General features: G+C 42.9%; 1 protein-coding gene across 1 annotated transcript in view; it reads right to left on the bottom strand.

The window, feature by feature from the left end:
- lat (linker for activation of T cells) overlaps positions 1-15,001 on the bottom strand; it is a 26,492-nt gene extending 11,491 nt beyond the window's left edge. The window contains exons 1-11 of the mRNA XM_052131296.1: positions 14,573-15,001; positions 11,888-11,992; positions 11,426-11,474; positions 10,882-10,916; positions 10,695-10,749; positions 10,562-10,620; positions 10,418-10,450; positions 10,170-10,221; positions 9,935-10,002; positions 6,835-6,888; positions 4,619-4,705 (exon numbers count right to left, since the gene is read on the bottom strand). Of these exons, the coding sequence (XP_051987256.1) occupies positions 4,619-4,705; positions 6,835-6,888; positions 9,935-10,002; positions 10,170-10,221; positions 10,418-10,450; positions 10,562-10,620; positions 10,695-10,749; positions 10,882-10,916; positions 11,426-11,474; positions 11,888-11,990 (595 nt within the window). The 5' untranslated portion in view covers positions 11,991-11,992; positions 14,573-15,001. The remainder of the gene's footprint in view (positions 1-4,618; positions 4,706-6,834; positions 6,889-9,934; positions 10,003-10,169; positions 10,222-10,417; positions 10,451-10,561; positions 10,621-10,694; positions 10,750-10,881; positions 10,917-11,425; positions 11,475-11,887; positions 11,993-14,572) is intronic.

Genomic DNA, 15,001 nt, shown 5'->3' with positions numbered 1-15,001 from the left:
AGCGAGGGGGCGGCGATCGAACTGTAGCAAATAGCCCTGTTGTATTGTGCTTAACACCCACTTGGATATCCCTGGAATAGCTTCCCACGCTTTGAAGCGTAACGCTAGAGGGTGAATGGCCAATTCGCTCTGATTGCCGCACACAGAGCGCTGAACAAAATGTGTGAGCGCGTTTAGTGTGTTCATGCATGATTGCTCGCAGACAGCATGAACAGGCTGTTTTGTGAGTGACTTCCGATTGGAATGAATGGGGAAAGAGTCACATCTGTTACGTGATGTGCAAGCATAGTCATGGGCACGGGACTTACACACAGAGGAATGGTTGCTGGCCGTGTAACAGAGCGGGCAGAGAATGGGCGCCGCACGCATTTGTGGGCGCATTTATTGACTCTAGCGCTCGAGCGGTTCAGTAACCGCTTTATGTGAGCGTGCTCTGGTGGGGACACGAGACATGCAGAGCTTGTGTGCAGAAGTGAACACTGGATTGTGGGCACATTTTCTACACATAGGGCTGGTCGTGTGACAGAGCGGGCAGAGAATGGGCGCGCGACGCATTTGTGGGCGCCTTCATTGACTCTGACGCTCGAGCGGTTCGTAACCGCTTTATGAGAGCGTGCTCTGATAGGGGCACGGGATGTGTTATGCTTGTGTGTAGGGGCGAACACTGGGTTGTGGGCACTTTTTCTACACGTAAGACATGTTTGCTCTTTACAAGATTTATTTGGGTCGCCGTGAAAACGGCGTTTGAGTGCAGGCAAGCGGGCAGTGTCACCGGCTTGTTGGCTGCTAAATTCACCACTGTAGTAGCCTGAGAGAAGGGGACTGACAGGGGTAAAGCTTTGACAGTGGTCCGGCCGCGGCGGACTGAGCCGTCGCTTGTTCAACACAGTTAGGAAGACTTCGGCTGCTCGGGTTTCAGCGTTACCTTAGATCGAGGCCCGCGGGGCGGCGGTCTGCGGCGGCTGTCTGAGCGCGATCGAGGGCGGCCGCCCTGTCGACGCTGAGAAGTCTGAGATTGTTGAACTGGGCGCTGTGAAGAGGCTCGTGCAGGAGGCTGATCACGTGAGCGGCCTGCAGAGGAGATAGCGCGACGCGGCAGGAAGAGGTTCATGGCTTGGGTGGCTTTCTGGACTTCTGAGAAGCGGTCAACAATGCCACTCACCGCGGAGCCGAAGAGACCGGTTGGAGAGAGCGGTGCGTTGAGGAACGTGGAGCGCTCTGCTTCTCCCATGTCGGCTAGTGTTAGCCATAAGTGTCTCTCGGTCACAGTCAGCGAGGCCATGCACTTCCCTAGAGCTTGGGCTGCAGCTTTGGTAGCGCGAGCGCGAGGTCTGTCGCGCCGTAGATCAGTAACAGCCTCTGGGTGCCTGCCTTTCTCATCCCACTCCGAAGAAGGTCTGCTTGTAGGATCTGTAAAACGGCCATTTAGTGCAGAGCAGATGCGGCTTGGCCGGCGGCGGAATAGGCGCGGCCAACATAGGCGGAAGTCGCTCTGCAGGCCTTAGACGGGAGCACAGGCTTGGAACGCCATCTCGCGGAGGGCGGACAAAGGTGTGCTGCTACCGAGTCCTCGACCGGGGGGATGGAGGAGTAGCCTCTCTCAGTGGCGCCGTCCACCGACGCGAGAGAGGTGGAGACGTGTGAACGGGTCCTGGCTGAAAAAGGAGCGTTCCACGACTTTGCAAGCTCCGTATGTAATTCCGGCAGGAAGGGGCGGCCCGGCCGCGGGTGTAGAGCGGCGATGGCTTTGAAGAAAGCAGCCGTCGAGTCTGTTGGGTGCCTGCTCAGGGGCGGTGACCACTCGAGCCTGAGGCGGTCGACGGCCTGTGTGAGGAGGCGTGTTAACTCCCCTTCGACTCCGGCGCGGGTCCTGCTGGATTCCTGGGCTGAGGAGGAGGCTTGGGAGCCTGTCCACTCCTCGCTGTCCGAAGCCATGATGGAACAGCGGCCCTTATCCTCCGCCGTCATCCGAGATGGTAGCAGTGCGGCCGCCGGCGGCAACTGCGCTGGCCCCGGGGCGGGGAGGGTGAAAGCGATGCTCGAGGGAGAGGCTCCGGCGAGGCAGTCGCTTCAACCACAGTTTCCGGCAGCCTTTGTGAGCGGCGCTTCTTCCTGCGCGGCTGAGGGTAGGCGGCGCGGCGGTTTCTGCTTTGACCGCTTCGAGTCGAGCCCGCAGGGTCGACATCGGTAGCTCCTCGCAGAATCGCATCCGCCCTCAGTGAGGGCGAGCTCTGCGTGCCCCAGTCCCAGGCAGAGAGCGCAGATGATGTGGCGGTCTCCTGTGCTGAGAAGGGCGCGACATGAGGCGCAAGTGGAGCGAGGCATCTTGAAAAAGACGCTCGTACTCTTTTGTGAATAGTTCGTGAGAACTAGCTTGCTGAATAAAAGGATACGTCGTCGGATGGCGTAGCTTCGCAGGATGGCTGAAGGTGGCTGAGACGGCCGGCTTCTTCTAGCGCTGTCCACGCTTGCTAGATGCCCCTCAAACGGCGACGCGGCTTCCAGGTCAGCGATGCGGAGAGCTTCGCTGAAGAGATGAAAATCAGGGTTCCAGCCTACGAACTACGCTTATATGCACTCTAGTCACGCCCATTTTGGCGGGCTTTGATGCAGTGAGCGCGGACGCCTCTCATTGGATGCGAGTTCGCCCAAGCTCGTCTATAGGCTGCAGCAGTTGCCGCAGAGCAACCTATGAGCTCGCTAGCTAGCTCGCTCAAGGTCTGCAGCTGCCGCACTGCGTTGACAATGGATACAAAAATTAAGGATAATTTTTTGGCTTCAATATCTCAGAAAAGATGAATCTTTCCCGTAGCGTAAGCTAGCTTACGCAATACGAGAGAACCTCTCGTAAGAGAACGAGCTGTTTTTGTGTGTGTCTTTCAATGCAAATGAGCTGCTGCTCCCCGCCCGATATCCAGAATAGGGTGGAGTTTTGACATCTCTGCTTCGGATAACTAGACATCATAAGCAATATGACTGACAGCGAAAATAGTGGTGTTCAGCCCTATATGTTTGAACCGGAGTCAGACACTGATGAGGGAGAGACTCCATCAGAAATAAAAACTTTTAAAATGAACTAGAAAGTTTCCGAATGGTTATTTAATAAATGTATTTATTTGTTGTAGAGTTTTGCAACGATGGATGAGCAACACACTCATGCAAATACCGTTTCAACATTCGCTAGGCGCTATAACGAAACAACACACACAAACAAACATGTTCCATCAGAAGTGTCCGTCAACAGTTGTAGGCGGGGCCTATAAAAATCACTTTGCACAGAATCTGCGAACAGCTTGTTCTAAGACAGTGCTTATGATTTAATGGGGATTAAAAAAAGGACTGGGTGGATTTTTATCTTTATAGGGTGGTTGTGTACACACACTGCCAACACACATTTATGTTCAAACACCATGTAAAAGTGAATTTTGCATAATAGGTCCCCTTTAAATAATGGCTAAACTGAAACTCTGCTAACTAAATTCAACTCGATTGATGTGTTAACGAATCAAGTGCATGAAAATGGCCTACTCGGACAACACATTGTTTCGGACACAAGCAGCATATCTATCATCCATAAATGATATAATATTGAGCAGCAGTTATCAGAGATGCATTGGAATGATGTCACCTCCCCTCTTCGAATGATTGGCTGGAGGAGGAGCTGTCGATCAAGAACTAGTGGACCAATAGGGACGCAAAACCTGATTTACCTGAAACTCTACTCGCAAGTTTGGAAAACCAAGCACAGAACTTGGAAACAAAAGCAAAGAAAAATACAAAAATACATAAAATATATTTGGATTGTCAGAGCACAAAAATCAGTAACGTAAACAAAGAAAACAGATTTTTTTTTGCAATTCTGATGAATTTGCTGTAATTTTTCTCTTGTTTTTTTTTTTTTTTTTTTGCAGCATATTTTAAATGTGTTTAAAAGTTTGAAGGTTACAGATAGAGAAAGAAAGAAAGAGTTAAAGAAATTAAAGGTTTGTTTAGATTTGAATATATTAAATTTTTTGCCATTTGCTGCCATTTGAAAAATAGCCTAGGCCTGTTTGAACACTCCGTTAATGTGAGTCCATGGGATTTGGAGGACTTTTGATTGCCTGCTTTGCAGAAACTGTAATTCTGATCTGTTAGAAAAGTCATAGCAAGCTGAGTCTGTGCCAAGTTTGGTGGATGTAGCTTAAAAGCTCTAGGATGAGTTAAGACAGAAAATGTTGGGGGAAAAAAAACCTAAACCATGTCTGTAGAATATCAGTATGTTGGCTTGCTTGCTTGATCAAAAACTATCAGACAGTTTATTAGTCTCTGACATTCCACTGGAATTTTCAAATGATTTCAAATTGTCCTAATTATTTTATGATGTTTTTTGTGGAGAGTGTAATAGCAATAAAACTGCTCGACAGAGATTGTCCATGCACAACCAATCACAGTCAAGCACATAGTAATTAAAATAAGTAAATACCTGGATATAAATGCATATAAAGTAGAGACCCAGGCTAGTCGTTACACAAATATAAATAGTCTTCACAAATTGTCACTGGAGTAAAAAGTGTGACAACTGACCTTGTCTCCACTATATGCTACATGCATACAATTCAAGCATGTTCACACTTACCAGGGGTTTGGTTTCCAAGGGCTGGACTGATTCTGGAGTCGTAGTCTTCATTCCCTTCTTCTTTTTCGAAGTTTATATAAATTTTTCCTACAAAGTTAACACAATAACATAAACATCAACATATCAGAGGATGCATTATCGGAGTTATTTTAAGGGGCCATTTAGACCTAACGCATTCTGGCATGTAAAACATCTAGGTTACTGTTGTAACCTCTGTTCCCTGATGGAGGGAACAAGATGTTGTGTCGAATGAAGCGACATTAGGGGACTTTCTTGAAGGCCTCGGTTACCTCTGAACTTGAGAAACGGCCAATGTCCCTCCCCCAGACATACGGGTATAAAAGGAAGGAATTGTGCATCTGTTCATTCAGGTTTTGCACTGAGGAGCCGAGAATAATGTTCAGCCATTACAGTGGCTCGGTTCAGCGTCGTGGCAGGGGGGGACACAATGTCTCGTTCCCTCCATCAGGGAACGGAGGTTACAACAGTAACCTAGACATTCCCCGGCTGCCGCTCACTCGACGTTGTGTCGAATGAAGTGACACTAGGGGTCCCTTTTCAAACACGCCATGCGCTGAACCGTGTACTTGAGCTGCTGACGCAGGTGTGAGCCTGCAGGTTGCATGCCAAAGCAACAGGCTGCGTCAGACTGCACGTACCCTTCCCCAACGCCCCATAAAAATTGTCATAAACTTTTTAGGTTCCCGGCATCACGAAGGGGGGAACAAAGCGACGTGCCAAGCATGGGAGCAGGCCGCGCCAGCCGTGCCTTTTCTGTCTCCATGTTTCTCGCGTAGAGTTAAAGTGACTGGGGCCATTATAACGCTATAACACGCATTGGGGAAGGCGTTCTTTTCCAACTCCTATTCTTTCAGGGGGAAAATATCTCACGGAGACCACCACTTGCCCAGGCTGGGTGGAGGTAAAGTGTGGCAAAATACGTCACAGTGGTTTTCAGGCCACATGTGGAATTGGCACGGTGGTATATCCTACCTGCTGCAAGGGAGGAGTTGCTACACACACGGGGACTGGGGGGCAGCAGGGACTGCCCAAAGGAGACGTGGGTCTGCCAGTAGGGGGACCGTACCGCGGAAAATACACACAGGGGGATTTATCCATGAAGGCCATCCTGTGGAGCACCTATTCCATTACAGAGTAATTAGTTCCCATAGTGGGGCTGGTTAGGGAATTCCTCCACTGAATTTGTAGACCAGAGGGCTAGGGAGGAAGCACATCCAGGGAACGCGAATTTAGTGGAATCTCCTGCGCAAAAGAGCGCACTTGATCACCTCAGAGGTGTGGAAAGGCGCTATGCGCAAGCGGAACACCCGGTCAGAGGTCCCGTGTTCCTGAGTTCTACATGCTCGGACCTGAGAGAACACGGGATGAGACCTCCTCAACCCTGAGATTGTAAAAAGGTATTGGGTGTTGTCCAGCCCACTGCTCTGCAGATGTCTGCTAGGGAGGTGCCATTGGCCAGTGCCCACGAGGATGCCACACTTCTCGTTGAGTGTGCTCGAACCCGCAAGAGGGCGGGCACGGCCAAAGGGATGGCATCAACGACCCAGTGGGATACCCTCTGTTTGGAGACAGCATTCCCGTTCCGCTGTCCACTAAAGCAGACAAAGGGCTGCTCGGAGCATCTAAAGTTCTGCGTGGGGTCCACATAGGTACGAAAGGGACACAGCAACGAAAAGGCTGGGTCTGCCTCTTCCCTGGGCAGTTTCGCTTGCAGGTTCACTACCTGGTCCCTGAAAGGGGTTGTAGGAACCTTGGGCACGTAGCCCGGTTGCTGCCTTAGGACGACATGGATGTCTGCCGGACCGAACTCCAGGCAAGTGTCGATGACAGAGAATGCTTGCAGGTCCCCAACCCTCTTGATAAAGGCGAGCGCGATCAATTGGGCCATCTTCAAGGAGAGGGCTCTGAGCTCGACTGATTCTAGCGGCTTGAAGGGGTGTCTCTGAAGGCCTAAAAGGACCACGGAGAGATTCCCTGAAGGGAACAGGCATGGGGAGGGTTCTGCCTCCGGGCACCTCTAAGGAAACTGATGATCAGATCGTGCTTCCCTAGGAACTTACCATCCACTGCATCATGGTGAGCCGATATGGTGGCTAAATAAACCTTCAAGGTGGAGGGGGACAGCCCAGAATTAACAGGATAAAGTTATTCTAGAGGTGAATTTTGGTCTATAATTTATTTTCAGCATTTAATACCTGAGTCGGAGTCTTCATTCCCTTCTTCTGTTTCGATGTTTATATAAATTGCTCCTACAAAGTTAACACAATAACATAAACATCAGCATATCAGAGGATGCATTGTCAGAGTTATTTTAAGGAGCCATTCTGACCTAACACATTCTGGCATGTAAAACGTCTAGGTTACTGTTGTAGCCTCCATTCCCTGATGGAGGGAACGAGACGTTGTCGAATGAAGCGACACTAGCGACTTTCTTGAAGGCCTCGGTTACCTCTGAACTTGAGAAAACTCCAATGAGAATTTGGCAGACAGAATTTGCATGTCCCTCCCCCAGACATACGGGTATAAAAGGAGGGAATTCTCATTGGCCTTTTTTCCAAGTTCAGATGTAACCGATGCCTTCAAAAAAGTCCCCTAGTGTCGCTTCATTTGACACAACGTCGAGTGAGCGACAGACGGGGAACTAGATACAGGGTGACAAATACAGTGGATATAAAAAGTCCACACAACCCTGTTGAAACAGCAGGTTTTTGTGATGTAAAAAATTCAACAAAGATAAATCATTTTATTTATTTATCATATTTATCAGATTTTTTGCACCTTTTAATGTAAAAATTACAACCTATGCAGTGCTACTGAAAATAAATAAATCTCAGCTGTTCTTGTATCTTCTTTGTTGCATGCTACTACAAGAGTCATGGGCCACAAAGATCTTAAAAAGCATCAATGGGATCTCATTGCTGAAAGTTATCCCTCAGGTGGGGCTACACATTTTTTTCCAAGGCATTAGATATACCATGGAACACAGTGAAGACAGTCATCAACAAGTGGAGAAAGTATGGCACAACAGTGACATTATCAAGAACAGGATGTCCCTCCAAAACTGATGAGACGACAAAGAGAAAACAGGTCAGGAAGGCTGTCAAGAGGCCTACAGCAACATTAAAGGAGCTGCAGCACTTTCTGGCAAGTACTGATTGCTCCCTACATGTGACCGCTATCTCCCGTATTCTTCATCTGTCTGGGCAGGGTGTCAAGACCAAGCCTTTTCTGATGAAAAAAACCCAAAAAACATCCAAGCCCAGCAAAACATATATCCAGTCTCCCAAATCTATGTGGAAAAATGTGTTATGGTCTGTTGAGACCAAGATTTTACTTTTTGCCCAAAATTGTAAAAGGTATGTTAGGCACAAAAACAACACAGCACATCAACAAAAGAACACCATACCCACGGTGAAGCATGGTGGTGCCAGCGTCATGCTTTAAGGCTGCTTTTCTTCAGCTGGAACTGGGGCTTTAGTGAAGGTGGAGGGAATCATGAATAAAAAAAGCTCCTAGTACCAGTCTTTTGAGCTTTTTTTTTGAGCAATTTCAACACAGAACCTTCTGGCGCCTGCTAGAAAGCTGGAAATGAAGAGATCTTTCACTTTTCAGCATGACAATGATCCAAAGCACACATCCAAATCAACAAAAGAATGCTTTCAGCAAAAAAGATTAATGTTTTGGCCCAACCAAAGCCCAGACCTGAATCCTATAGAAAATCTGTGTGGGTACCAGAAGAGGGCTTTACACAGGAGATGCCCTCACAATTTGACAGATCTGGAACATTTTTGCAAGTAGAAGTGGGAAAAAATTCCCACGTCAAGATGTGCCAAGCTAAAAGACTCTTATCCAAACAGATTGAGTGCTGTAATAAAATCAAAAGGTGCTTCAACTAAGTATTAGTTCAGGGATGTGCACACTTATGCAGTTAGGGTATTCTAAATTTTTTATTTTTATTTTATTTTTCTCTGAAATTAGTCACTGGTTTTTAGTGGCATTGTATAGGTTGTCATTTTTACATTTAAAGGTGCAAAAAGTCTGATATGATTTATATTTGTTTAATTTTATTCATCACAAAAACCTGCTGTTTTAACAGGGGTGTGTAGACTTTTTATATCCACTCGTTTGTAGACAAACTTTTGATGTTATCTTAAAAAAGACATAAAAGATTATACAAGCTTTAAAAGCTTGGGGTTTAAAGGTTTTACAGACCTTGCAGTAAGATGTTTACATATAAAAACAACCCAAAATGGATTTGGCATGAATGGCCTTAAGACACATTTATATCTTTGTCATTTTGTTTAATGTTAAAATAATATATATTTTTTTTATTAAATGGTGGGTAGTTATCACATTTTATTGTAGTAAAAAGAAGAACTGTGTTCACTCAAATATTTTAGTCTATTTTCTAAGATTTAAGCATTTCAATTTCATAACAACGTTCCATGAAATTGAATTGTTTTTATTTTGTTATGAAATTAAAGTGCGTAAATCTCAGAAATAGGCAAAAAAAGAATAATTGTTGGTAAGAGTGTAAAGTTTTTTTTTGTGGAATCTGGTTTTGTGGTACATTGTTTAAAGAGTGTGCTGTGACTACTTGAAATAATTGTTAATTTCTAGCATTAAAACTTAAAGGAATTGTTCACCCAAAAATGAAAATTCTCTCATTTACTCACCTTTATGTCATCCCAGATGTGTATGACTTACTTTCTTCAGCAGAACACAAATTAAGATTTTTTGAATATTTCAGTTCTGTTTCAATGCATGTGAATGGTGGCCAGAACTTCGAAAGCGCCAAAAGCACATAAAGGCAGCATAAAAATAATACAGAACACTCCAATCTATGTAATCAGAAGCAATATGGTGGGATGAGGAACAGATCAATATTTAAATGTTTTTTACGATATTACCCTGCCAATAGATGGCAATATGCACAAAGTATGTGAGTTGCCAAAAAGAATGTGAAAGTGAAAGGGGAGATTCATAGTAAAAAAGGACTTAAATATTGATCTGTTTCTCACACCTATCGTATTGCTTCTGAACACATGGATTTAACCATTGGAGTTGTATGGATTACATTTATGCTGCCTTAATGTGCTTTTAGGACCTTCAAAGTTCTGGCCACCATTCACTTGCATTGAATGTACCAACAGAGCTGAGATATTCTTCTAAAAATCTTGTTCTGCAGAGAAAATAATTCACTTCTGGGATGGCATGAAAAAAAATGTCTGTAGTTGTAGCCTACAATTTGGGATGGACCAAGTGATTGCTGAACATCTCAGAATCTTGTCAAACCTGAGCTCTGAGACGATGTTCTGCTGGGTCTCTCAGTCTGTTGGGTTGGAGAATCTGGAATCACAGTTCTAAAGAAAATAATAAAGACCATTTCTGATACTTTCCAAACATTTAAAAGAGTCTGAAATAAGTGTGAAAATTGTACATTTGTGTTAAAGTGTTTATATTAAATACATTTTGATGGGCAACCAATAAGCATAAAACCAAATAATGGAACAGGTAGATATGCTCTTACATGTAATGAGCTCCTTCATCTTCAGGTTCAACGTACAGCTCATCTTCACTGTCTAGAGAACAGTCACATATTCAGTGTTATTTACCAATCATTCTCTCTCTGTCTCTTACTTACTCACACAAAAAGGCCTTTCATTTTTATCTTCTTTAGGCAAATGCATGTGTAAGCCACTTAAAAAAACAGCTCCAGAAGAGCAAATTGGATTTCTGACCATGGTCATCCACATGAATGTTGATTTTCCTCCTCACCATTTTGGTTCACATAACTGGCTTGACTTCCATCTTCAGAGATAAAATATTTATAAATGTGTGACTAAATTCATTAAATAAGATGTTCTTACTGATTTAATTATTATGTTGTCTCAAAGGCCAAAATGACTGTATGGAACTCACTTTCTGAAGGAGGACAGGAGGGCATCTTAAATGCAGAAATTGATGGAGAACATAGGGAACTGAGAGAAGACTGGGTATTAACACACAGAAGCACAATCACAGTCTGTATGTGTATATTTGTGTAAATACTCACTTAGCTAGTGGGTAAGGCATGGTGGGAAATCTCTGATGATCTAAATGGTGTGTATCTGAATAATAAGAGAGGTAGACAACCATTGTCATCCTTGTCTGGATTAAAACAAACATCTTTAAATGCATTTATCTGAGCACAAACCAAACCGTGCTCATGATAACTTATGAGAAGAGGACAATCTTTTTACATGTAGACTGGGGAAGCCTAACCCCAAAACCTGATCTGTATGAAGAGAGAGAAAGAGAATATTGATCCAACACATATATGCAACCTCAACACACGAGTCCAAAATATTTCCTGTGCCAATTTATAGTCAGTGAGGTTCAAGAGTCTAAGACCACATTGAAAATGTAATTTAAACCTTGACTTAAACAGATGAGAAGGATGCTTTTTACAAAAGCCCAGAATTCCTTGCATCCATTGAAGCACACAAGATGCTCTTTAGAAAATTTTCAATGCTGCAATAACATGAGTCATCAGGTTTTATACAGACTTGTGGAGTCCGTGCTAGCTCAAGTGCTTGTTGTATTTATAGCAAAATGGGCCATATCGAATATTATAAACTCTGCATTTCATGATTCTATTTTTTCACTCAAATTGTTATGCTCATAATATAGTTTGAAATTTCACACATTTTCACGAACAGTCTCAGACTTTTGGACCCCACTGTATATACTTTAGATATGCATGAAAATTACAATCTGATTAGGTGGATGAGAGATATTTCTTACATTGAGTTGTGTTCTGGACTAGAGTCACTAGACCTCTGATGGATTGATGCTACAAAGGAAATAGTTTGGAAGGACTAAACTTACTAAATGTTGTCATGATGCACACGTATATTATCGTAACACACATCGCAAACATTGTGGTATAACTCTTTCTTAAGTTTTGCATAGCTGCATACCACCGTTACTAAAATCGAACGTTAACGGCAAATTTGCCACTGATTATTGTAACATGCAAATGAGCTTTGCGGCAAACCTCTGGCAAATTGTCTGTTGTTGCCAAAGGTTTGCTGAAGGTTCACCACTACCTGGCAAATGATCAGTGGCAAATTTGCCATGAACTTTTGATTTTGGTACTTTGTGAGTGTAAATTTGTTTATTTGGATTCCCATGTACCACTGCATCTCATTTTAACATGCAACTGACTGGTTTTAGATGCATTTTGGACATGACCATTTGCCTTACTTGGTTGTTTGCGGCCCCAGCAGTCTGCACAAAGACTGGTTACAAATATGATTGACAGGAGGAGACCTCCGCCTACAACAGACAGCAGTGCAGTGGAGTCCATAACTGAAAAGAGAATGCAAGGACATTAAATTAATGGATGTATTAGGCTAAACTAAAGATAATCTTTACTGTCTGGTTCCTGTAGCTTAACCGGTAGAGCATGGCACTGGCAACGTCAAGATCATGGGATTGATTACTAGGGAACACACAATCTGATAAAAATGTACACCTTGAATGACACCAAGTTGATTTGTATAAAAGTGTCTGCCAAATGCATAAATGTGATGCATTTTCATTCCTCTTCCTAACATGAAGAACTGCTGTACTCTGTCTATGTGCACTTGCAGGGCCGCAACCATCGTAGACACTGAGAATAGGGCTCAATAAATCCAACAGCTTTTTTTTTTAAATTAACTGATTCGCAAACATTTAAGCCGATCTTGAATATGTGGTTCCATCATTGCAGACTTGGATCCCAAAACTAGCTTTTACCTTTGTCTCGCAGAGTTTCTAACAGTGTCAACTCCTCATATGACTAACTAGATGTGCTGCACACTGCAACAAAATTATTTTCTTAATCGGTATAGTTGTCTTGTTTCCAGGGCCGGAACTAGTATGTGATATTTGGAGGGACATTTTTACCTTTTGGGTGGGCAAAAGGCTCTCTCTTCATCTTACCAGGGTTTGTCATCTTGCCCCCTTGGTTGTTTCACCCTCTGACTTGGGGGACACAATGAAAATCAAGAGGGGCAATGTCCCCCTTACCCCTGCCTTTTCTTAGACGTAGTAATGCTTGTTCCCCAGTATAAATATCTTAATTCTTTATACAGTATATATTTTCCTAATAGGTATACGGTAATTGTCAAATAATCTAATTTAAAAATATGAGCATTTGCCTTTTTCCAATCCATTGGCAGATATATTTTGAATTACTTGTTTTAAACAAACATTGCTAAATGAACCATTTAATTTCCATGCTTGCTGTGTTCTAGTCTTCACTTGCAATTTTCGTTTGTCTAACAGCAGTCTGCTTAATGAGCAAATGTATATGTAAATTGCCACTCCTTGTTGTGGCAATGCACAAAAGCTCATTTACTTTGTAACATTTCATTAAAATGAGCCATCTACTCTTGTTTTTTTAGATGAAAACTTATGCCTCTTTTAATTTAGCAGATTCTCAATCTGCGAAATTTCAGTCAGCATCACCTGCCTTGCCAGTTTTTACACTCTTCTGTATCTAAGTGTGTGACTGTCTGTGGTTGCATTTAGTGCCAGGAAACGGATTTCCTGTATTTTGCAGTTAGATGAGGAAAAAAAAAAAAAAAACAACGACACATGAGGTATGGGCCTCTCTTAATACCCAGAGCTGTAGTGAATCATGTCCAGATCCTCAAAAGCAAGGCACCTTACTTAAATGTTCTGTCTCTCACACTACAGGTACATGCAAATTTGCCTTGAGCAACCAACATAGCACGTTATGAGAGACATTCTGAAAAAAAGAACCAAAACAAATCCAACTTCTCAGTAACAACACATTACTACCTTGTTTATATGTATGCAACAATCTACATAAATCTTTAATTATATGTAATTATGTGAGATGAGCACTTGAAATGTTCATGAACTGTTAACGTAATTGGCATTTGCAGTTTAAAACCTTTTGACCCTCTGATCTTAATCAAACTACAGTAGTATTACGAACCAGCATTACTGAACTAGTCACTTTAAAGAGATTTTGCCTGTAAATAAAACATTGAAATAAATATTTTTGGCAAACAGTGCACACCTACTCAGACAGTTGCTTGTGTGTTTTGAAACATTAATTGTCTTAATATGAGGTCTGTGCTGAAAAGTATTATTCAAGTCATTTTTATTTATATAGCACTTTCTAAGCAGCTTTATAGATATTACAGTTTCATTTTCTGTTAATGCATGGTTTTCAGTAAAGTCTTAGCCATCATTGTGTAATTTGATTATATATTGTGTATGAAAATAAATGATAACATAATAATTGTATTTAGAAACCTAGTGAGCAAGCCGAAGGCTTGATGTTAACAATCAACAAGATAGTTTGACAATTTCAAAGCTTTTTCAAATATCAAACTGATATTTGATAGTTTTGCATTTGACCTTTTGTATTTAAGATAACCCTCAGATTGGGGTTATCATTGATGAACTGAGCCAAGAGGAAACTACTGAATATGGAGTTCTTCTGGAGTGTTTATCCTTTCCACGGTCACATTTAGCTTGTTCACTTGGGGTGTTGAGGCACTATTTTCTGTAAATTTGCTTTGAAATAATATGTATTGTGAAAAGCGCTATACAAATAACTGACATGACTCAAAAACCGTGTGGACAGAAGATCGTGGACTCACCGGCACTGATAGCTTGCCAATGAGTGAGAGGGATAGACTGCACAAGATCGCTTTATAGTTTATGAAAATGAAAAGGGCAGTTTGTTTTTAAAGGTCAAGGAGATATCAATGAGCATTATCGCACAGTTCTCTTAAGCTCAAACTTTAACTCTCGCATTCTCTTTGAATCATGTAACGGAAAACTCCAAGTACATATTTAACATAGTATACAAAGTTATTTCAGTTTTACTGGGTGAAAATAGATTAACAAAAAAGGGAAAAGGCTTACCTGATAAGTAGCAGCAAAGTCAGTCAAGACACCGTTCGTTCTGCACAGCAGAAATTTGTAACCAAACTGCCGACCAGTTAACACACTTTATGCAGATTGTAAAAATCACACCTCACTGGCAGCTCACACTGAAAGTACCACCATTTTTGATTTTGCCACCCACACAGCTTGCCACTTTCTTATTCCTCAGGCCCAGTCCCTATACTCTTTCTCCCTGTTGCTCTTTCCAAACACAAATATCAGCAAATTATGCTCATATCTGCTGAAATCATCTAAACGTAATTCTGAAGCTTGTTATTTTATATGAGCCGTTGAGGTGTGTACTGATCTACTAGGACTTCGGCGCATAGAACTTTTCTTTTAGGCCTCTCTCCTTGATGTGCTTACTCCCTCTTCTCATTGGCTCATTGAAAGTGCCGTTCCATTGCC

The sequence above is a fragment of the Xyrauchen texanus genome, chromosome 8 (assembly GCF_025860055.1).
Source record: "Xyrauchen texanus isolate HMW12.3.18 chromosome 8, RBS_HiC_50CHRs, whole genome shotgun sequence".
Lineage (NCBI taxonomy): Eukaryota > Metazoa > Chordata > Actinopteri > Cypriniformes > Catostomidae > Xyrauchen > Xyrauchen texanus.
The sequence above is the reverse complement of the archived record's forward strand: the minus strand, read 5'-3'. Positions and strand labels throughout refer to the sequence as shown.